General features: G+C 43.9%; 1 protein-coding gene and 1 non-coding gene across 14 annotated transcripts in view; both read left to right on the top strand.

Annotated features, from left to right (window-relative positions):
• The window catches only part of Ep400 (E1A binding protein p400), a 107,116-nt gene that overhangs the window by 58,178 nt on the left and 25,816 nt on the right, over positions 1-23,122 (top strand). For 9 of the 13 annotated variants that reach the window (XR_005871090.1, XR_005871087.1, XR_005871093.1 and 6 more), the window contains 16 exons: positions 192-361; positions 781-955; positions 1,062-1,198; positions 4,207-4,393; positions 6,131-6,297; positions 7,564-7,733; positions 8,561-8,803; positions 10,403-10,567; positions 12,098-12,256; positions 13,352-13,446; positions 13,895-14,166; positions 15,932-16,134; positions 16,228-16,397; positions 17,886-18,082; positions 22,085-22,196; positions 22,500-22,643. Coding sequence is in view for 1 of the 13 variants with exons in the window: in XM_040731688.1 (XP_040587622.1) it covers positions 192-361; positions 781-955; positions 1,062-1,198; positions 4,207-4,393; positions 6,131-6,297; positions 7,564-7,733; positions 8,561-8,803; positions 10,403-10,567; positions 12,098-12,256; positions 13,352-13,446; positions 13,895-14,166; positions 15,932-16,134; positions 16,228-16,397; positions 17,886-18,082; positions 22,085-22,196; positions 22,500-22,643 (2,766 nt within the window). In the remaining 12 variants the exon portion in view is untranslated. The remainder of the gene's footprint in view (positions 1-191; positions 362-780; positions 956-1,061; positions 1,199-4,206; positions 4,394-6,130; positions 6,298-7,563; positions 7,734-8,560; positions 8,804-10,402; positions 10,568-12,097; positions 12,257-13,351; positions 13,447-13,894; positions 14,167-15,931; positions 16,135-16,227; positions 16,398-17,885; positions 18,083-22,084; positions 22,197-22,499; positions 22,644-23,122) is intronic. The other 4 variants (XR_005871094.1, XR_005871096.1, XR_005871095.1 and 1 more) reach the window with 2 other exon arrangements.
• On the top strand, positions 17,531-17,663 carry LOC121134097. The gene has a single exon (XR_005871124.1). It is a non-coding gene; the product is annotated as a small nucleolar RNA SNORA49 (small nucleolar RNA).

The following is a 23,122-nucleotide window of genomic DNA, read 5'->3' as shown; positions in this document are numbered from 1 at the left end:
CCTGATTTGTCAATGAAAGTCCATTGGGCTCTGGAAGAACAGAGAAGGATATCTTGGACTTTTTCTTATGTAGTTGTTGTAAAGAATGGGTTGGATTGTTGGTGATGTGTGTAGCTTGACTGAGTGTGATTGCCCAGAAATGCCCTACAGATGGTTTCGGGGAAGACAGAGGCCTTCGTTCTGTATTGCAGGAGTGGACTGAGCCCAACAGCTTCCACATCTGCATCACATCCTATAAGCAGTTCTTCAGGGGCTACACTGCCTTCTCAAGGGTGCACTGGAAATGCCTTGTCATTGATGAAATGCAGCGAGTGAAGGGTATGACTGAGCGGCATTGGGACGCCATCTTCAAATTGCAGAGGTATGATCTCAATCAAGTGTTCTTTGTACTTACCTAAGAATTTTTCTTAAATTTAAATAATTGCATACATGTACCAATGTAGTGAAAAGGAATTTCCATCTCCTTTGTCACAGCATGATGGACCTAAGAGACGCACAGAGTCTCTTTGTTCAATCCTTTTCTTTAAGACAAGGTCTCACTGTGTAGTCTTGGCTAGCCCGGAGCTCTCTATGTAAACCAGGCTGGCCTTGAATTTAGAGGTCTGTCTGCCTCTGACCCTACTCCGTTCTCCAAGTGCTGTGTGTGTCACTGTGCCTGTCCATTCCCTGAAGACATATGTAGAGTTCTGTCTTCACTTTCCTCACACGTTGCCATAGAGAAGAGTTATGAAGCCTCCTTATGTGTTTCAGAGTTCCAACATAGTCCCATTTTGTTTGTAGCCAGCAACGCCTGCTTCTGATCGACGTGCCTCTGCACAACACTTTCCTGGAGCTCTGGACCATGGTACACTTTCTCATTCCTGGTATCTCCAGGCCTTACCTGAGCTTCCCCCTGAAGGCTCCCAACGAGGAAAACCAGGATTACTATCACAAAATGGTCATAAGATTACACAGGGTATGTTTGCTTCAGTGATTGCAGCTGACTCATTTAAAGCATATCTGCCTTTTGCTAAATACACCATGGCATTATTTGGGAAGAAAATGGCTATTATTTTCTCTAGGTCACACAGCCATTTATTTTGAGGAGAACCAAGAGAGATGTGGAGAAACAGCTGACCAGGAAGTATGAGCATGTTTTAAAGTGCCGCCTTTCTAGTCGGCAAAAGGCCTTGTATGAGGATGTCATCCTACAACCTAGGTAAGTGCTGGTTTACCCCACCTGCCCCTTGGCAATGAGAAGCAGATGCACCCTGTTGTCTGAGTGAGTGTGCGTATCAGTGAAGCAACCAGGAACTCTGCAGTCTCCAGAACTTACTCAGTCTGCTTCCTGCTTACTAAGTCTTTAGATATGCTTTATCTGCAAACCTGCCATTTGTATGTGTATGCTGCCTGCTGCTGTTGCTTGCATTAGCTTGGGTGGTTAGTGTGAACTCAACTGATTGACCAGCTTACTCTTTGAAAGTAACCACTGCTCCGCCAGGTCAGTATGGTCTTCCTGGAAGGAAATCAGTAGGGTCTAATATCCATGTCATGTTATAACATCCTGTGACCTAAATAGGTCATCTCCCAGCTCTTGCCTGGTAGCCCCACATGTCATTCAGTGGGTTCAACTTGGATCCTCTGAATCCTCTCCATGACTTTTCTATGGTGTGTTATATTTAAAACAAATTCAAGAACTGTAGAAATAAAATTCAAATAGATTTTAATTTTAAACTTGGTAGTTCTCAGGACTTAAACACTACTCTCTCTACTCTAAAGGCAACTTAACTGAGAAGAATTACATGTGTGCTTATTAAGAACTCACATGGTAGCAGTCTCTGGCATGTGGACCTAATCCATATTCCCCAGTCTCATTCATTTGGTTTACAGGTTCCCACTTGGTAGGAACATAATGTGGTGCTATGGGTCACTCTGTGGACCAGGCATACCCAAAGCTGTCTTGTAAGCACTTACCTTAGCTGTAGGCAGAGGCCTTAGCCATGGGCAGAGATGGTGTAGCCTGTACCAAAGTTGGGAGGCAGTTAGGCACAAGGCCCATTCATGACAAGCAAGTAGAACCTGGCCAGCCTCCTGCTACGTTTTGTTTGCTGAACACAGGGTTTATGTGATTCTCTAAGAAAAAGTAGTATATGTCTGAAGTTTTTGCAGTAGTGTGTAGCTCCCTTGATGCCTTCAAGAAATAATTTGGTATTGCTGCAGCATGTGAGTATAAGAATGAATGGCTGCTCGTTTACAGGCTGTTTCCTAGGTAGTTCTTGCCAAGCTGGTAATGAGATACTCAGCCTATCATCTAATGTGGAAGAGGAACAAGTGAATGCACCGTCAAAGTATTCACTGTGACTAACCCTCCAAGTACTGTGGAAGCTACTTGAGCAGCAATGAGTTAGCCATGTTGCTACAGCACTGGTTTCTGTCATATATATATATATGGTTTTTTGAGACAGGGTTTCTCTGTATTGTTTTGGATGCTGTCCTGGAACTCACTCTGTAGACCAGGCTGGCTTTGAACTCTCAGAGATCCACCTGCCTCTGCCTCCCAAGTGCTGGGATTAAAGGCATGCGCCACCAAGGCCCAGCCAATGTTGACATCTTTTGTTGAGCTTAACGATGCACTAGTTCTAGTTAGAAGTAATTTTGTGTAAGGGAATGGAGCTTCTGTGGAGGTCAGGTACCAGCAGACAGAGGAAACATGGCTCAGTTACCCTTAAGTTAATTAGGTTGCTCTCCATTAGGAGTGCTAACGAATCATTGTTCAGGGAATTTAACTTGTTATGTGACTGTGCCCGTGCCCACAGGGCAGTGAGGTGCTTGTATTTGGGAGTGATGTCATTTTTCTTAGAGGTGTAAGAGGTTATAGCATGCAATCCAGCACATCTTGTCTTAATGATCTTTGATTGATTCTGTGACACCTGCTCTGAGTAGAATGACAGTCAGACCTTTTCATATTTCCTTTTCTGTGAGCCACAACTCAAGTGTTAGTTTGTTAAGCTTTTGTGCATCTTGGCCCCATTTTTGCACTTGGGAACTAGGTTTCTGGATACCATTAGGTGTTCAAACTGCCAGACAAAAAACCTGAGGTAGGTCCTCATTTTTGTATTGCGCTGTCCTGATGCACTGGACCACCATATCAGACACATTCTGTCTCCCTGGTGGTGTCTGGCTTTCTAAGTAGCATCCTTTCTGCTCCTACCTGCTTGCGCATGTCCTTTCCCTGGCAACATCTATCATTATTGGACTCAGGGAAGTAGATCCCAATCTTAGCCCACTCAAAGTTAAACTTGGCAAACTGTTTTAAATCATCATGTTCCACTTCTGTTTTCCTAAGCTAGATGGATACTCTGTCTTGCTTATTCTATTTTTGTGCCTAGCCCTGTGCAGAGACCCTTATTACAGGACTCAGAGCTGGCTGTGACTGACTTTCCTGTTGTCCAAACTAGGTTTGCTGTGGCATCCCCTCCTGGCAGTGTTTTTCAGGATTCCCACTTTTCTCTGTTGTACACCCGATTTGTTCCTGGAGTAACAGTCTGGCATTTCTTTCAAGGACTTCAGGCTGCTTCCTGAGCCCAGTTCTTTCTAGACACTTTTTAGATGAGTTGCTTGGGTTGGAAATGTGCAGTCATCTCACCATGGTTCTACATCTCTCTCTCTAGCTCTCCAGATGCCATTCTTCACTACCTGCCCTAGGAGCCCCCTTATTCAAGAGCTCTGTTCCATACTGCAGCTCCCTGGTCCTGGTGCACCTTGTAGGTCTCTGTTTGCCTGATACTGCAGCAGGCTCTGGCTTGTGACCTGCTCAGCATCTCATCTACCACTGTGCACTCTCCTTGCAGGATCAGGGGATGTGCTTTCTGGGGTACTCTGATCTTGCCTTCTGGCTTAATGATTCTTTTCATACATCTAACTGTACCTTGGATGCCTCTAGTCCTCTGTTAGGGCATTTACTCTGATGTTACTGAAACATGGCTCCTTTACAAACGAACAGTCCTTCTGTGTGATTTGGACTATCCTTACCCAAACAACTCTGGCTCTCTGGAGTGACTTAGTAGAGACCTGTGTGCGAATACAGACTTGAATGTGAAGTATAATTAATTTACTAACTCAGTTCCTGTGTTTTTTGAGATTAGGAAAGTCACTGATGATGAAACTGAATGATAAGCATACATTTGCCCTTGATACCGAACTCTTATGCCTCTTCTCCATGAGCAGGACTCAGGAAGCTCTGAAGAGTGGGCACTTTGTCAGTGTCTTGAGTGTCTTGACACGACTACAGCGGATCTGTAACCATCCTGGACTGGTAGAGCCACGGGTACCAGGCTCCTCCTATGCAGCAGGCTCTCTGCAGTATCGGTCAGCCTCTCTAGTTCTCAGAGTTCTGGAGAGAGAGTTCTGGAAGGTAAGAAAGAGGATTTAGAAGAGTAGTACAGGACTTGTAGTACTTTCTTTCTTTCTTTTTTTTTTTTGGTTTCACGAGACAGGGTTTCTCTGTATTGTTTTGGAGGCTGTCCGTCCAGGCCGGCCTCGAACTCACAGAGATCTGCCTGCCTCTGCCTCCCAAGTGCTGGGATTAAAGGCGTGCGCCACCACCGCCCGGCCCATGTAGTACTTTCTAGATAGAGTCCATATAGTTATATGGATCAATTTCCAGCTCCTCGTCTCTCTAGTGGTTCTCAACATTACTAATGCTGTGACCCTTCAGTACAGTTCCTCATGTTATGGTGACCCACAGCCATTAAAAAAAATTATTATTATTATTTTGTTTGTTTTTCCAAGACAAGATTTCTCTGTGTTATAGCACTGGTTTTCCTGGAATTCACTTGTTCACAGACATCCTCCTGCCTCTGCCTCCTGAGTGTTGGAATTAAAGGCTTGCACCACCACCACCACCCGGCCATAAAGTTATTTTTGTTGCTAGTTTATAACTGTAATTTTGCTGCTGTTATGAATCGTAATGTAAATATCTGTGTTTTCTGATGGTTTTAGGTGACATCTGTGAAAGGATCATTTAACACCCTCAAAAGGTTTAAGACCCATTGTCCTAGCTCCTTCTGTCTAGTTTATGTCTGTCTACTTACCTGGTATTTCGTAGCTTACAGAATTGTCTCTGGATTCTTAGAGTATTTTCAAGGTTCATCCTTATTGCAGTATGTCAGATTGTTACTCCTGTTAAGGGCTGGGTAGCATTCTGTTATGAAAGGCCATATTTTGTTTGTTCTTTCATCAGTTGATAGATGCATAGGTGGTTTCTGTCTTTGGCTATTGTTAGTATTGCTGATGAGAACATTCCTAATAGCTGGCTTTTCATTGTTCTTCTGAGTGCACTTCAAGTCAAGCTTCTGGCTCACATAGCCACTCTATAAAGTAGTGCCTGCTGAGCCAGGTGGTGACAGCACACACCTTTAATTCCAGCACTCAGGAAATAGAGGCAGGCGGTTCTCTGTGAGCTCGAGGCTAGACTAGTCTACACAGAGAAACCCTGCCTTGAAAGATTTAAAAAAAAAAAGGAAGTGCCAGCCGTGCCACTGCAGCTGAACCACCTGACTTGCTCTAGCAGCATGGAGGTTTCCATGACTTTCTTTTTGTCTTTCATCCTCTTCAATGTGATGATGTTTCTTGTTATTTCAAGTTCTAAGAAATATACATTGGTTATGCTGTAGAAAGCAGGGTACTTGCTCCTGCTAGAGCTATGACCATAAATCTGACCAGTTCCACTCTGTGTAGCACTGAGTAGTCTCTCCAATAAGCCTTATAGGGGTTGCTCCCACGCCCTGATCAGCATGGAGCCCACACCTGCCCCTCCTCTTTCCTGGGGATGACTCCTGCTTGTCTGCACACTATTCAGGTGATGATTGGTTGCATATGCTCTTCTGTAGCTCCATGTTCTCAGTATAGGCACATGACACTGGGGAAGGCCAAACAGCTGGTGTCCCATTGTGAAAAGGACATCTGGCCCTTTGAGGAGAGATGATCTTACCTAGCCTAAGCGTGAGAGGGCTTGACATATCATGTGAAACAGAGCTCAGCTGACTCCTACCTTGGAGCAGATTTTGACTCTTGGTCTGGTGTTTTCCTTTGCCACCTATTACAGAATGTTTCTTTTCTTTTTTATTTTCTCATTTCTTTTTCTTCTTAGGAAACCGATCTTTCTATATTTGATCTCATTGGGCTAGAAAATAAAATCACTCGCCATGAGGCTGAATTACTGTGTAAGAAAAAAGTGACTCGGAAACTCATGGAGGAAGTCTTTGCTTCACCACCTCCAACAGCCCGGCCAGCAGCCATGAAGCTCAAGGCCAGCAGGTACGAGGATGGGTTAGAAGCAGCATCTGACATGTCCACTACTCCAAGGACTTCTTGCTGATTGGAAGTCAAGTGCCTGGGCCATAAGCAGTCCCTTCCTCTAGCTTACCATAGACTGTCAGTGGTGATAAGAAAAGCTGTGTTCTAGACAGTGTCCTGAATGTCCTTGGCTTCAGTGAGCACTAGATTAACAAGATTCACTAATTGAGTCAGTATACCCTGAGAGTCACATTTTTTGGTGGTCTTTAAAAGTAAGATTTAGGATTTGGGGAGATGTCAGGGCTGAGAACAGTCTGCTGTCTGATTTGTCAGTAATTAGTGGGCAAGAGCAAGGGCAGACATGAGGTCCACTCAACAGCAGTAAAGTCATTGCTCTTACAAGTGACACGACAATGATGTCAATAATGATTTGGGGTGAGGGAGATCATGAGGCAGGAGAGATAGGTGGTAAAAATCAGAGTGTAAATGCTTCTGAACATACTAAATACAGTGATGAGAAAGAAGCAGAGTCCTATGCTTGGGGTGTAAAAGGAAAACAGAAAATAGTTATTTTTTTTTTAGAACTAGAGAGGGCGTTTGTACAGGTCAGAAGCCCATTCAAGCTTTTTTCAGACTTGACTTCCTTGGGACTGTGACCTGTTTGCCATCCTTGGCACCTCAGCTCAAGCCTGACATACCCATACAGGAAACCTATAGCCATGTAAAGACAGACAAGGCCTTCTACTTGTACTTACTGGGCTTTGTTGAAAGGCTTCTATGGCTGGCTCCTTGTTTGTCCTTCTGTTTTTTAGGTCAGAGAACTCATACCTCCATGATCAAACTATTATCAGCTGCCTTACCGGGCCCTTTGTGCACCTTCCCAGCTCCTGTTGTTTCTGTCCATTTCATAAGCTGTCTTGTCCCATGTACTAGTAGAGAATTTGCTTTTTCTTTGCTTTTAATCTACACTGTAGTTATCATGTGGATGTTACATGCCAGAGGTGTTTTTCTCTTAACATACTTTGACATATACCTAACAATTGAGATTAAACAGTATCCTTGTGTTACTGATTGAGATATCTGCCCTTTGAGTACAGAGTTTGTCAGCAGTTCCCACAGGCTTGATGCAAGCTTCTTGCCAACTGTTATTTGGAGCTACCTTGCTCCTGCTCCATGCCTCTTTAACCTGCCTTTCCAGCTGGTCTTTGAGGGACGGCCCTCTAGAACCCATGCTGTCTGCGCTGTGGTGATATTGTGTGTCTTCTGCTTGGGCCAATGGGCATCTAGGTTATTTCAGCCTGTGCAGTACGGCCAGAAGCCCGAGGGTCGCACCGTGGCATTCCCCAGCACACATCCACCTCGGATGGCAACCACCAATGCAGCCACTGCTGCCCCACAGGGCCAGGTTCGAGGACGGCCACCGATTGCTACCTTTTCTGCCAACCCAGATGCAAAAGGTATCTTACATAATCAATCAGTTCTCTCTTGTGGAAGACTGTGGGAAAGCTGCTGGCACTCTCTGTTTCTGGCCTACCTAGTGTTATAGCCATTGCTGTAGGGCCTGCAAAAATACTGCCTGCAAATCTTGATGAGTTGAAGATACTTTTCTTTTCTTTTCTTTTTTTACCTAAGACAGAATCTTACTATGTAGCCCAGGATGGTCTAGAGCTCACATTTTTTCTGCTTCCAGTCCCGATTGCTGGGATTTCCAGGCATGCAACACTGCCTGGATGTAGAGTTTGTTTCCTAGTCTGGGTTTTCCCTGTAGCAGAAAGTTCACCTTAGCTGAGCAAATTGTTTTTCTTAAAGTATGTCAAGGTTGTTCAGGAAAGTTCTGAGCCTTCCTGCTGCATCTGGTGCTATTGTTTCAGCTTCACTTATGGTGAAGAGGCAGGGAAAGACCTAGAAGTGGTCTTGTTACCTCATCTGAAAACAGCAGTGCAAAGGTTTCTGTAACACTGCTGAGTGTGGGTGCTTCTTTGTGTTTACAGAGTGCTTTCTAACAGCTGGGACCATTTGATGGCTCGTTTCTAGTTCAAGATGTTTACCCTGTGTGTTCTGTCAGCTTCCAGGGAGCCCTGCTGATTGGCAACAGGCAGAGCCTTACGTTTCTCTCAACCTAAGGATTGTACAGCCCCTCCATGTGTGTTTCCTCAGAGTGGGCTTCTCATTTGAGAGACTGTGAAATAATGTTTATGTAATTTCTTTAACATTCGGTTGTAAAATACTGCATGTTATAAAGAACCTCTAACAGCTTTGCACAAAACAACCTTATTGATTACAGCAGCAGCAGCCCCGTTTCAGAACTCTCAGGCTTCCATCGGTGCGCCTCGACACCAACCCACCTCGACCTCCAGCACAGCAGCAGGCCCAGCCCATCCTTCGAAACTGCGGGCTCAGACCGCTGTCCAGGCCTCCACCCCAGGCCCACCCCTGCCCCCGCCCCAGGCCCCCTCGCTGGTGGCCGGGCAGAGCGCACCGCCCCAGCGGCTGGTGCTTACCTCGCAGGCCCAGGCCCGCTTGCCCAGTAAGTGGCCTTACTGTCCAGAGTCTGCTCTCACTGCCTTGGAGCAGTGTGTCAGGAACACGGGATGTCTGAAGAGCCTTTGCTGTCCACTGCCTCTGTCTGTCCCTCAGTCCAGGCCTGGAGCGTGATGCCTGTCATGGTGGGGCCTTGCCAGAGGTCATTGTCCAGGGCCTTGCTCTGTTCTACTCTTTCTTCTCCCCCGTTTAACCAGCTCTGCTTTCCTCCTGTGCTGCACTGGTGTTCAGGCCTAGCACCTCCACTTAGCCTTAGCTATAGTTCTGTTCCATCAGTGCCAGGGTCCACTCTGGGGGGCAGGTGGTGAGACTACATGAACTAGCATTAGGTTTCTAGATACTATTAGTTCTTTTTGGTTTGTCACATATTTCCAAGTTTAACCTTGGCATGAATATTTTGTCAACAAAGACATTTCTCAATAATTCAGTGACTAAAACAGCTAATTGTTACTAATTTTTTCCTAACTCAGAATTTTGTGCTGCCGGCAATGGGATTAGCAGGTTTCCAGGTCTTCTACAGACCATTACCCAGCCTACTATGGAAATTATGCCAACTTAAAGTATAGATCATAAAATGTTTCTTATTTACAATGTAACAGAGTCACATTGAGGCCTTTTTGGAAAACTGGGGAGGGGGAAACGTCAGGGGAGACTGGGAATCTCTTCTGTGGCCAGCAGTGGGGAGTGGTTGTCCTAGGCAGTCACACAAGAGGAGGAAGCTACGTGTGCCTCATGTTTCTGTAGGTGACGAGATTTACATTAGTATGGGAGGACTTACATGTAGTAGTGTGTGAACAGAGTGATTCAACTGACCTTACCCATCTAGGAGGGCTGATGGGAGATTCAAGTGTCTCTGTATGAATCTATCTCTGATTTTCATTTCCCCTTCCTTGTGCACAGTTATTCTGTGTGCAAGATATCTTCAAGCAGTTTGCTAGTCTTTTACTAACTGTTCTCCTTACGGCACCTTTACTAACCCTGGCGTGGATTTTCTTGGGAGAGAAGCATTTGAATTTGGATAGCACCCTTTGGGTAAAAAGCCTTTAAGCTTCTGATCATTTGCTATGAACTCATTTGAGTTAGTATAAACTCAGAGTTTTAGGTCTGACCTACTTATTTTAGCTTTCCTAGACTAAAAGCATGTGCAATTAAGTTTGTTGTTTTATGTCAGTGATATTACCTTGTTTTCTGGACACACACTTTTTCAAATTTTGTAAGTTCTCTGAAGAGTTCCCAATTTAATGCAAGTAGACTTATGATATTTTTGATATTTACTGTTTTTTCCCTTTTATTATTTGTAGAGAAAAGTAAATTATTCTTTGTTTGATGAGTAGTAGTTGATACTGAAAGTCCCTGCCAGTTGTGATTAAGTAGATTAACCACTAAAGTCTGATATTTAATAGTATTTTTTCTTTTGTCTTAAAATGACTTTTTTTAAATGATAGAAAGCAATACCTGACTAGTGTTTTGATGATACTTGAGCATAGTATAGGCAGTCATTATTTATAGTAAATGATTGTTGTGTAATGGTCAATAACTTCACTCCAAGTGATGTTAGTTCAGCTTTTATTCTGTGTTTTGACAGGTGGGGAAGTAGTGAAAATAGCTCAGCTGGCATCCATTGCAGGGCCACAGAGCCGTGTTGCCCAGCCAGAGACACCTGTGACACTGCAGTTCCAGGGAAACAAGTTCACCTTGTCACATAGCCAGCTGCGGCAGCTAACAGCAGGCCAACCTCTGCAGCTGCAAGGTAAGAGACAACCAGCTGATACTAAAGTTGACAAGGACAGAGGAATGCCACTGTTAGTACTACACTTGAAATCCTGTCTGGGTGGCAGGGTAACTTGTTACTGTGTGCTGGGTTCCTCATCCAGGAGTGATGGTAACAAGTCAGTCTCTTGTTGGGTTGTTGAGGACTGATGAGATGACATTCATGAGTCACCTTGGCAGCGCCCTAAATAATTGATAGTCATTTTTTTAAAATCAGTACCATCTGCTCTTTGAGAGGAGTTTCCTTTCCTCTTTTGTAAGTCAGTAGAAATGTTTGTTGCCTTTTTTTTTTTTTTTTTTTTTTTTTGGGACAGGGTTTCTCCTAACTGTCCTGGAGGGAACTCACTCTGTAGACCATGCTGGCCTTGAACTCAGAGAGATCCACCTTCCTCTGCTTCCCAAGTGCTGGGATTAAAGACTTGTGCCATCATTGCCTACTCTGCTTTCTAATATGAATGTGCCATAAGACTGGCAATTTATGTAAGAGAAATGCTCTACCTACCTACCACCTACCTACCTACCTACCTACCTACCTACCTACCTACCTACCTACCTGTCAGTTGGGTTCTTACTATGTTGCCTACGCTGACCTGTGACTTCTGATATCAAACCATCCTTCTGTCTCAACCTCATAAGTAGACCTTAAGATTTGTGCCAGATTAAAGTTTTAATTTTAACCCTTGGATCCAAACATCTCATACCTTTGGCTAAGAATATGTAGTTATTGCTTTCAAAAGAATGGAGGTAGTAAAACTTGAGTAGTTCCTTAAAATTAATCTTCAGTATTTTGTGGCAACAATTGCAGCTTCTTTGGCTAAATCCAGTGCCATGTGATGATTGACTACTTACCTTCAGGCTAACGTGTCACAGGTATCTATGGCAGCACTAGCTTCTCTGTACCCCACCCCAGCAGCCACTCCAAAAGACTCTGCCCTGGGTTCTGACTGGATGACTGCTTCTCGTGATACTTTAATGCGTGTCTCCACAGGGCTTGGAATCTAAGACTCATGGCCATCTGTGAATGTAGTTGGTAGTTGTTTGTTCTCTTGTCACACATTTGGTAAGAAGATTTGGACACACATAATAGAAAAGTGACAGACTGTTAAAGAACAGCAACATAGTCATCATGGGTACCTGGCTAAGCCCAGGTCTTTCTGGTAGTTTTTCATCTCTTTGGCAATGGCTACATGAGTCTGTGAGTGTTTCTGTGACCTTCATAGCCTTAGGACAACTGTGGTTCTCAGTGGATATGTACCTGTCTATGTGCAGGATTAGTGGTCTTTTCTTGATGTGGTATAAAGCAAACTCCCCTCAGATGGTTTTCTGTCTCTGTCTGGGATTTTCAAAATATTCCTCCTTTGTCAGAGTTACTGAGCTGTGGATATATTTGCTTGTATAAATGTGACTGTGTATGTGCAGTATACTGACTCATTTGTTACTGTACCATTTGGAAGTGGCTAGCATGTACACACATCTGTTACTGATGCCCCTGGTGGACGTGTGATTGCAGGTAGTGTACTCCAGATCGTGTCAGCCCCTGGGCAGCCCTACCTGCGAGCCCCTGGCCCCGTGGTGATGCAGACCGTGTCTCAGGCAGGCGCTGTGCATGGCGCCCTGGGAAGCAAGCCCCCAACCAGTGGCCCTAGCCCCGCACCCTTGACCCCACAAGGTAGGGTGTTCTGAACAGGAGGAGGGCTTGGTGAGAACTTCTTCCTGACTTTTCTTTGGAGTGACTGGGAGGGGCCATGCACCTTAGGCCATGGGCCTTCTTGCATGTCAAACCTTATTTGTGATAGTCTGGTTTCCACAAGTGTCATGGCATAAACTTTTTATTTCTTTTGCTCCCAAATGTACTAGTTGAATATGACCAAACCCCACTGTCATGTTCTAATAAAAATTCTGGGGATCAAAGAGTTGACTCATCAGTTAAGAGTACTTGTTGCTTTGCAGAGGACTTGGGTTTGTTTCCTTGCACCCTCACAGTGGCTCACAGACATCTGTGACTCTAGTCCCAGGGGATCTGTCACCCTCTTCTGACCTCTGCAGACAGACAGACAGACAGACAGGCAGGCAGACAGACAGACAGACAGACAGACACACACACACACACACACACACACACAATTTCTTTTTTAAAGATAGAAACCTTAGGAACCAAAAAATATTTAGTAGCTGTGCCCAGAACTCCCTGAGAGTAGAAAGAGTCATGTACTTGGTAGTGCAGGATTTGCACACTGCTCTAGCTGGCCCATGCCCAAATGCTGCTGGGTTCCCAGCTTCTGACCTTTTCTTTGCCAGCTTCTCTAAAGCCTAACCCTTGCCTGGAACTGCTCGGTATTATAGAACTGGTGGGTGGTTTTGATTCATGGGCAAACAAGGAGCCATTACCCACTATATGCTGATGACCTGTGGTTTTTCACCAGTATAGGACAAAGGAAGGTATGAGGCTGGCTTGGACAGGGACAGGTATGTGATCTGTTTCAGAACAGTCCTCATCCTGTACATAGCTTTGATGCAGTAGACTCTTAGACTCCTTTTATCATCTTGAAATTTCAGGAACTAACTGCTATACCTTTACCAGGCACCTTTGGGAATGGAAAGCATATTGGTTTTCCTTTTCTGGTTTTTTTTGTTTGTTTGTTTTGCTTTTGGGGACAAGGAGCACACAGGTTTTAGGGATTGAATTCCTCAAGTATTCTGGGCAAGTGCTCTACCATTAAACTACACCCTCATCCCCTTCAGCTGTTTGCTTTTACATTTGTAGTTGGTGTTCCGGGTCGAGTAGCAGTGAGTGCTATGGCTGTTGGAGAACCTGGGCTAGCTTCCAAACCAGCGTCTCCTGCTGCAGGGCCCACCCAGGTAAGGCTTAGTTAGGCACAGGGGCACACAATGGCAAATTCACAGTCCTGAAGTGGGCAATTTTCAGGAGCTTTTCTGTGGCTGCCAAGAGTCCATTGGGTCCTTTTCAGTTTATGAGTTTCAGAGATGCACATGCTCCTTGAATTAGAACCTTGATTTAACACTTATTCCCAGTGAAAGAAATTGACCTGGGCCTCTGACTGCAGATATCAAGGTCTTTATTCCTTTTGTCTTGTCTTTTCCTCGGTTATAAATGTCCTCTATGTTTTGAGAAAGTTCTCTGCCTTTTCATTTTTTTTCCTACTAATAGTTTCATAGAAGTAGGTCATAGATGAATGTGTGTGTAACAGTTCCCAAAGCATTTGGTGAAATGACTTTCTCAGATTGTTTCTCAAATAACCGTTTTTTGTTTTGTTTTGGGCATGCTCTTCTGACATTTTTGGTGAAGGAGGAAAAAAACAGACTTTTGAAGGAACGGTTGGACCAGATGCATTTTGTCAATGACCGGCGCTGTTCCCAAGCTCCAGTGTATGGGAGAGACTTGCTGAGGATTTGTTCCCTGCCTGGCAGAAGGAAGAGGCCTTTGTGCTGGTCTTTGGATAGCAACCTGGGGAAGGGTTCCAGAGCAGCAAACTGTTACTCATCAGCCTCAAAAAGCAAAGGAGATCTGATTGTGACATTGAGTCAGCGTCAAGAATCTCTTCAGGATGTTCTTGACAGGTGAGTTGTGTATTCAGGAAAATATTTTTATCCTTTGGTGTTTGTTCCTTCACTCTGCTTCACACCAGAAATTTTCTTTTTTTCTTTGTAATGTTGGTTCTCATGTAGTGCGGGCTGGCTTCCAATCCATGTTGCTAGCCTAAGCTTTTCTTGAGCTCCTCTGGATGCTCATGTCTTCTCCTCTTGAGTGCTGGTGTGAGTCACCACATCCTGTAGTTCTTCATTCCTTGGACTTTTTTTTTTTTTTTTGAGACAGGGTTTCTCTGTAGCTTTGGAGATTGTCCTGGAACTCACTCTGTAGACAAGGCTGACATCAAAGTCATAGAGATCTACCTGCTAGTGCCTCCCTAGTCCTGAGATTAAAGGCGTAAGGCACCACTTACCTGGCTTGAACTTTTTTTTTTTTTAATATTCTTTATTTCCAATTGCTTTCCCCCAGGTTGTTCTTTTGAGTTTCTTGGGGTTTTAAAGTAGTTTGGAGTATCTATCTTTGGAACCAGAGAGCCTGATTATTAGGTTATTAGCTGGCTGGTTTAGAAAACTGATCCACAAAACTAGCCATATGCTAGTCAGGATCATTTTCTTTGTCTAGCTGAATCACATTGTTAATCTCTGTCCGAGGGAAGGCCCTGATCATCCAGTGCTTGAGCATCAGCATTCAGAGCTTGCCTTTTAGGTCTCAAGTCAGTGAGTGAATCAGTAAAGAAAAGGGCAGGGAGTCCTTCTTAGACTGAGACACCCGTGCCAGGTCTTCCCAGGCTGTGTGGTTGATTTGTAACAATTTGTTCTCATGCCCTTGTTTGTCTTTGAAATGCTGGTCATGTTTATACATCACAGAGTAAACCACCAAGACCTAGCTTCAGGAGCTGGAGAGACAACTAAGCAGTTAAGAGCCCATATTACTTCTGCTGAGAACCCTAGTTTGGTTCCTAGCCCCCACATTAAGGAGTTCACAAGTTCCTTAAGCTCAGGGGATCTGACATCTTCTGGCCTCTGTAGGCACTGCATGCATGTGTACAAACCCTTACATAGACACACATGCATGAACATGACTAAAAATGTCATGGGCATTATAGTACAACCTTTAATCCCAGCTCTTGGGAGACAGAGGCAGGCAGATAGGCATCTATGAACTCCAGGCCAGCCAAAGTTGCCTAGTGACTGGCTGTCCTGGAGCTATTGTTTTAACCCATCTAAGTTAAGTTAAAAAAAAAATCCATCTGTCCATCCATCCATCCATCCATACATACACACACATATATATATTAAGTAAATAAGTGAATAAATAAAAATGTAAAAATTAAACTGAGCTTCAGCTAATGCCTAGGGGAAGACTTTCTGGTGTAGATGACTGGAGGTTAGCTGGTAGTATCAAGTTGGCCATGCCCTTGCTGTTCTGCCTGCCTGCAGGGTGTTCTGGGTCTGACCCCTCTCAGTTACATGTCACCGGCAGCATTTAGAAGGTTTGCATCCAGAGGCAATTTGCTTCTGTCTCAAGAGTCCCAGCAAGAATATCTGAGTCAATGGCTATGGTTTGGAGAATGTTCTGTGCTTATCTTTAGATCTGTCCTCATAGAAGTTGTCTTTGGGTGGTGTCCTTTAGCTGTGAAAGATGATGCTACCTTGCAGTGATAGAATCAGGAGCTCAGGCTGCTTGTCTGGCAATATACACTGTCAGAGGTTTCTGTCCTTGTCTTAGAAGCCTCATGGCTGCCAGAGGTTCCATGGTGCCACATAATGACCACACATGATTTCTGCTCCTCAGGGTGGCCTGTGTGATTCCTCCAGTAGTGGCTACACCACCCTCCCTGTGGGTGGCGAGGCCACCCTCACTGTATAGCAACAGGTTGCAAGCTCTGAGGCAGTGCTTGAGGGAGCACACCCGCCCCTACCACCGGCAGCTGCAGCAGCTCACAACGCTACGCTCACTGCAGTTCCCAGAGCTGAGGCTGGTACAGTTCGACTCAGGTATGACAGACCCTGTTGGCACGGATAATGAAGTGAGGAACACTTGTTCTGAATTACAAGACTCCTGCTCTTTCTTGCTGTTTTTTTTTAAAGGGAAGTTAGAAGCTTTAGCAATCCTGCTACAGAAACTGAAATCTGAAGGACGTCGAGTGTTGATTTTATCGCAGATGGTTCTTATGCTGGACATTTTAGAGATGTTCTTGAACTTCCATTATCTCACCTATGTACGGATTGATGAAAATGCCAACAGTGAACAACGGCAGGTAAGAAATAATCTTCCTGTTATGATTCCGTGGTGTGACCCGGAATCATAGGATCCAGGCCTCATTTCCTACAGCTGTGAGGTCAGTGTCCCGTACCCCTTCTAGAATTTAGGCACATCTAAGCTCCATACTGACTCTTTTCTTGATGTTTTGTCTCCCCTCCCCCAAACAAGCGTGTCTCAGAACAAATAAATAGGGGTAATCTGTAGTCACATTGTGTTAGTACTGACATACTTTAAGATTTAAGAGGTGACTATGTAGCAAATATATGAGTGCTTTTTAGACTGACTTAAAAGAAATACAAATTGGGGGCTGGAGAGATGACTCAGACGTTAAGAGCGCTGGCTGCTCTTTCAGAGTAGTGAGTTCAATTCCCGGCAACCACATGGTGGCTCACAACCATCTAAAATAGGATCTCATGTCCTTTCTGGCCTGCAGCCATATATGCAGGACACTCATATACATAAAATATAAATAAAATTAAAAAAAGAAATACAAATTGAAAAGTATAGCCTGTTTTGCTTGCCATATTTGCTAATTTTTAACATTTGCTTTATAGACAGTGCTGGTAGGAGCCTCCTTAGCATAACTTTCCAGAAAGCAGCATGATTGCCAACCTCAGAGATGGATAGACACTTGATCTAGTGCTCCCTGTACAGGGCTTCTACACAGCAGCAATAATGCCTCACTACATTATTGGTATATAAAATTGTTTACTGTAGAAATGTACATGATGAATTGTGATCAGTAATAGAGAGAATAGTCAACATAAGAAAGTACACAAAGAAAGAAGAAGGTCTGTACCTTGGTGGGGAACCATAATTGTCTTCATAGCATCATGTGACAGACTAGAAAAAGGTCTTTACCAGAAGTATCTCAGTACAAACCTGAGTGAAAAAGGGGAGGGGTTGCTAGACCAAGACCAAGTTGCCCTTTTTATATTCCATAGCAAATAGAAGAAGGTTCCTACATAATATAGATGGAAATAGAAAAGAGCCTGTTTTGTTGGTAATAGTGTAGAAAATTGGGTTGTTATTTGAAGGGAGAGGATTGGTCAACTTTTTTACAGAAGAGAAGTATTCACATTTTCATCACAATTCATTGTCCCAAATGGCTAGAGAGATCTTTTTGTACTTCCTCAGCCTTACTCCAGGGGCTTCTTGCCTGTAGAGTGCCCTGGCATTGCCTGAGGATAGAGGAGAAAGCACAGCTCCCTCCCTAGCAAGACTCTACTTTCTTGTGGGGCCTACAGATTGGGCTGACAGCAAGTGCCAGATAGGGCATGCTATCTTATGTACATGATGCCTGTATTCTCAAAACACAACACTCAGGTGCTTGTGGATGGAAGGAACTGCATGCATTCAGGAGAACCAGGGTAAGATGTTATACATGGGACAAATCAGACAGTTACAAAACAGATCATAGAAAGTATCAAAGCTCTCCCAGTGTTCTCAGAAAGGTTAACCCGAGCACTTTGTTTCCTCTCAGGAGCTGATGAGGAGTTTCAACAGAGACAGGAGGATTTTCTGTGCCCTTCTCTCTACCCATAGCCGTGCCACTGGCATAAACCTTGTTGAGGCTGACACCGTGGTATTTTATGACAATGACCTAAATCCTGTTATGGATGCCAAAGCCCAGGAGTGGTGTGATAGAATTGGAAGGTGCAAGGACATCCATATATACAGGTGATGACCATCCTGGCCAATTTATAGAATTGTACATAATGAACTTTGTAGAGGGCGTGGGTGCAGGAATTCAGTATAAAGTAGAGCCAAATGTAATATGTTGCCATTGAATTTTACAGGTTCCTACATAACTGAGGTTTACTTTCCTTTTAGTCATGTTTCTAGTGCTGCTGTTCTGTCTGGTCTTTGTACTTGACATTTGCTTGAATTTGTAATCAGTTGGGTAGCTTAGGTCTGGTTGTTGTTGGCTTGCTGGTTTTCAGTGCTCACATTTTGCATCTCTTTTAGAATAACTGGAGAGCACAGCTCATATTTGTGTTGGTTTAAGAATTATAAAATACAAAGTATCTTTGAAAAACTTTAGCTAGATCTCATTATCTTCAAGCATATAAATTATAGCTGGCCATTCACAGTTAATTGAGAAGGCAGAAGGGTCCATGACTCACTTTTAAATTTCTGGTTGTTATTCTAATATAGTGCTAATCTGTGATTGTGTTAGACCTTTAATTTGTCTAAGTGAGAGCATGGGGCTGGTCACTCTTTCCTGCGTAGGAACACAACATAGTCTAGATAGGCAACAGATGGATGGGCTCCATGTTGACTATTGAAGGAAAATATAATAAACAAATTAAACAAGTAGATGATAAGAGTGGAGGGAATGGCTTATAGTTCTTAAGTCAAAAGTCAGATTAGTTTCATAAGTTGAAAACTAAGGTGTTCTTATTTAAAAGTGGAGATAAAGCTCTCTATCCTGAGGAGTATAAATACTCAATTCCAAGTGTCACAGTCTGAAAAAGAGCTTGCTGTGGGGTAGCTTGATACTCAGGTTAAACATGCAGTATCTCTTCAGTATATACAGACAGGCAGCATATCAAGAGGAGCTGAGTGTAATAATGGAAGCTTCTGTGTGTTTGGGACACAGGGATTGCCTCAGCTCTTCTGAAAGCAGCATGAGAAGACTTGCTGAATTAAAATTTGTGGCCTTTATCCTGTCATAACCACACTGAGGTTGTTCATTGCAGCAGGAATGGGGAGTACCCATTAGGGTGCAGCCATACACCTGTTGCAGACAGAAGGAAAGCATGTTCATAGGGAGCTTCTTCATGCCTCTTAGCAAAGGGAGCAAATGTGGGTTAGCATGTCACGACAGACAGGATTTGCCTCATGCTACACACATCAAAGACCTGTTGGGGAACACCCAGTCTAATAGCATTTTGCTAATAGCCTTTGCATTGGCTGCCTTGAGGAAGGGGTTGAAAAGGTAAACAGTGATAAAAACATGTATAGCAAGAATTCCTTCCCATCTGCCTCCTTACAAGGAAGGCCTCAAAGACAAGCCAAGTTTGATATCACTAAAGCCTAATTTGGGAAACATTGCAATAAGTTTATTGGGCTTACTTACAGAGCAAGAGTGGTTTCTTACAGGAGTGTGGGTAATATCAAACCGTGACTGCACTCTAGAATGGATGGCACTGCACTCTAGAATGGATGGCGGCTTCTGTATAGCTGCGTAGATGGAATTCAGCATAGCTGCATAGATGGAATCCCTACTTCCCGTCTTCCCTGGGCCTGTATACTCTAGCCCCTCTACAGTGCAGAATTACATACAAAGATGAGAGTCCTGTGGCCCTCCCCTAGTCCATCTTTCTGAGAGAATAACAGTAGTTGATAGGTCCACTGATGGTGGTCTGTTGTAGGCAGGCACAGCTGATCTGATGAATATGGCTGCCTATTTTACTTCAACCACATTGTACAAAGGTCTGTTAAAAAGTCACCCACAGGACCCATGTGCTCAGCTGGTTAAATCATTTACCGCCAGGCCTGACGATCTTCAGGACTTACAGGGTAGAAGGAGCACTGCCACTATTAGTGACAATAGTGATAATCTCTGACTTCCACATATGAGTCATGTGGCACATACATGCCTGTATGCTTGTATTCTGTCTTCTCTCTCTCTCCCCTCCCCTCCCTCCCTCCCTCCCTCCCTCCCCCCCCATTCAGGAGACTTAAACAAGGAAGATCATGAGTTTGAAGCTAGCCTGGGCTACATAGTGATATCTTGTCTTTGCAAAGCTAACCCACCTCATGTATGTGCTATTATTACATGAATGTAAAGTGGTACTTGTAACAGTTTTTTCTAATTGATTTTAATAATAAAAACCTGGAGTCAGATATAGGGGTAAATGCTGAAAGATCAGAGAGACAAAGGAGCAAGCCACAGCCATACCTTACCTCGCCAACTTCTCAGCCTAAAAGAGAGAGAGGGAACTTCTGTCTCGTCCCGCCTCTCTCTGCCCAACCATATCTCTTCCTGTCTCTACCTCTCTAGTGCTGGGATTAAAGGTGTGAGCCACCAATGCATGGCTCTATTTCTCTTTTAGATTGCATCAATCTCGTGTAGACCATACCTTGAACTCGCAAAGATCGGTTCTGCTCCTGAGTGCTGGGATTAAAGGTGTGTGCCACTACTGCCTGGCCTCTATGGCTAACTAGTGGCTTAGTTCTGCACTCTGATCTTCAGGCAAGCTTTATTTGTTAGAGCACAAACAAAATATCACCACGGTACCATCTTGTTCTGTGCATGCAGGGTGTTGATGTGCTTATAAACCAAAGGTGAACAGAAATAAAATTGTTTTAGTGGTGATCTCAGATTAGAATATGACTTTTCCCTGTTTCTCATGCTCATACATAATCAAACTGTGTATACTGAACTTGCATTAATGATGAAACAGCAGTACTTGATTGGTCACTTTTTAAAAAGATACTTTATTTTTATTTTTATGTCCGTTGGTGCTTTGGGTCCCCTGAAACTGGAGTTACAGACAGGTGTGAGCTGCCTTGTGGATGCTGGAAATTGAACCCAGATCCTCTGAAAGAGCAGTCAGTGCTTTTAACTGCTGAGCCATCTCTCCATTCCCCAATTGGTCACTTTTTCCTATGTTTCCTATTTGGAGCTTTTTTTCTCTTGGAAAATTCTCATTTGTTCTTTTCATCCCCGTGAAAACTTTTGTTTAAATTGTTTAATTTAAGCGTTCTTGAGTTTTATCATTTAACATCCTAAAAGCAAGTAAACAGAACTGAAGAGATGGCTGCTCTTCCGGAGGACTCAAGTTCAATTTCCAGCACCCATATAGCAGCTCACCAACTGTCTGTAACTCCAGTCTCAGGGAATCTAGTGCCACCCTCTGGCCTTTAGAGGCACCAGGCATGCAAATGGTACACAGACATACATGCAGGTGAAACACCCATATATATATTGTTTTAAAAGTATATTTTAAAACAAAGCAGTGAACGTTATACAAAATAAGACTGGGTGATGGGACCTGCTTGGGGCACTACCCTGAAACTGTCTATTCCACTGTCTGTTAAGTGAGGACAACAACCATGGTACTCTTCTTAGAGCACCCTCTGTTGGCCTAGCAGCTTGCAGGAGACATAGGAAACTGTTGACACTTAAGTTAGAATGTGACATCTCGGGCTGGAGAGATGGCTCAGAGATTAGGAGCACTGACTGCTTTTCCAGAGGTCCTGAGTTCAATTCCCAGCAACCACATGGTGGCTCACAACCATCTACAATTCAATCTGGTGCCCTCTTCTGGCATGTAGGCAGAACACTGTATATGTAATAAATAAATAAATCTTTAAAAAAAAAAAAAGAATGTGACATCTCTTAAGCCTCTCACTAGGCAAGTCAGAAAATCACTCTGCCTGTTGTGGTCAGAGAGTGTCAAAGAGAACAGACAGTAAGGATGAGTATGGAACGGTGTGAGACATGTCTAAGTAGATTAAGGTGGGAGAAACATTGGCAAGCAGAGGGATGGACCAAAGACTCCAGAGCTTACTAAGCTGAGGGTGGAGAGATTGACAGACAGGTGTTGATCAGCATGTGAGGCATCTGCTGCTTCCCTGGATACCATCTGGACACCTATGCCTGGTATTGGCTTGTATTTCTAGGTGACTTAACTGAATATGTATACATTTTCTTTCTCTTCTCTTTTGTAGGCTTGTCAGTGGCAATTCTATTGAAGAGAAATTGTTGAAAAATGGAACTAAAGATTTGATACGGGAAGTAGCTGCTCAGGGAAATGACTACTCGATGGCATTCTTGACTCAGGTAGCTTAGCTTACATTTGTTAAGAATTCTCAGTGACTAGGCATCGTAGCACTGTAGTTTAGCACTCAGGATTTTGAGGCAGGAGGATAATACTTTCAGAATCAGCCTGGCGTACATAGGGAGACCCTGTCTCACCTCCCAGCTTCCCTCAGTGAGGAATGCCACATTGAACAGGACCATCTTATTTTGAATTCACTAATGAGGGATGTTTTTATGATGGAGTTTTTATGATGCCCAAAGCTCAGGTCAGGTATAGGATTGTGTCTGTTCCTAGAAATGACTGTACTTATTGCTTGTGTTCAGCGAACTATCCAGGAGCTGTTTGAAGTATATTCACCCATGGATGATGCCGGCTTTCCTGTGAAAGCTGAAGAATTCGTGGTGCTTTCTCAGGAACCCTCTGTCAGCGAAACCATCGCACCCAAGATTGCGAGACCTTTCATAGAGGTGAGGAGAAATATGGTCAACCATTAGATTTGTTTTCCTCTTTTTTTTTTTTTTTTTTGGTTTTTCGAGACAGGGTTTCTCTGTATTGCTTTGGAGCCTGTCCTGGAACTAGCTTTGTAGACCAGACTGGTCTCGAACTCACAGAGATCCGCCTGCCTCTGCCTCCCGAGTGCTGGGATTAAAAGTGTGCGCCACCAACGCCTGGCCAACCATTAGATTTGTTTGACAATGAATGTTTCACTTGAGTCTTGACTATGTGTGCTTTCCTAGTATGGATGTATGATTTCACTCACCTGGCCTCTGAGTACTCAGTCCTTACTCGTATTTGATTCTCCCCTCCCTTGATCTTTAGCCTTCCTGCCGTCCTTCATCCTTTGTCTCAGCTGTAAAGAGGTGTTGAGGGAGTGGAGGAGAAGATGGCAGCCTTTGTCTTCTTTCCTTTAGGACTGTCTGAGCCGAATTTGATTTTTAGTATTGAG

The sequence above is a fragment of the Mesocricetus auratus genome, unplaced genomic scaffold, assembly GCF_017639785.1.
Source record: "Mesocricetus auratus isolate SY011 unplaced genomic scaffold, BCM_Maur_2.0 Super-Scaffold_100025, whole genome shotgun sequence".
NCBI classification, from domain to species: domain Eukaryota; kingdom Metazoa; phylum Chordata; class Mammalia; order Rodentia; family Cricetidae; genus Mesocricetus; species Mesocricetus auratus.
Note: the sequence above shows the minus strand (reverse complement) of the source record. Positions and strands in the feature narration are given on the sequence as shown.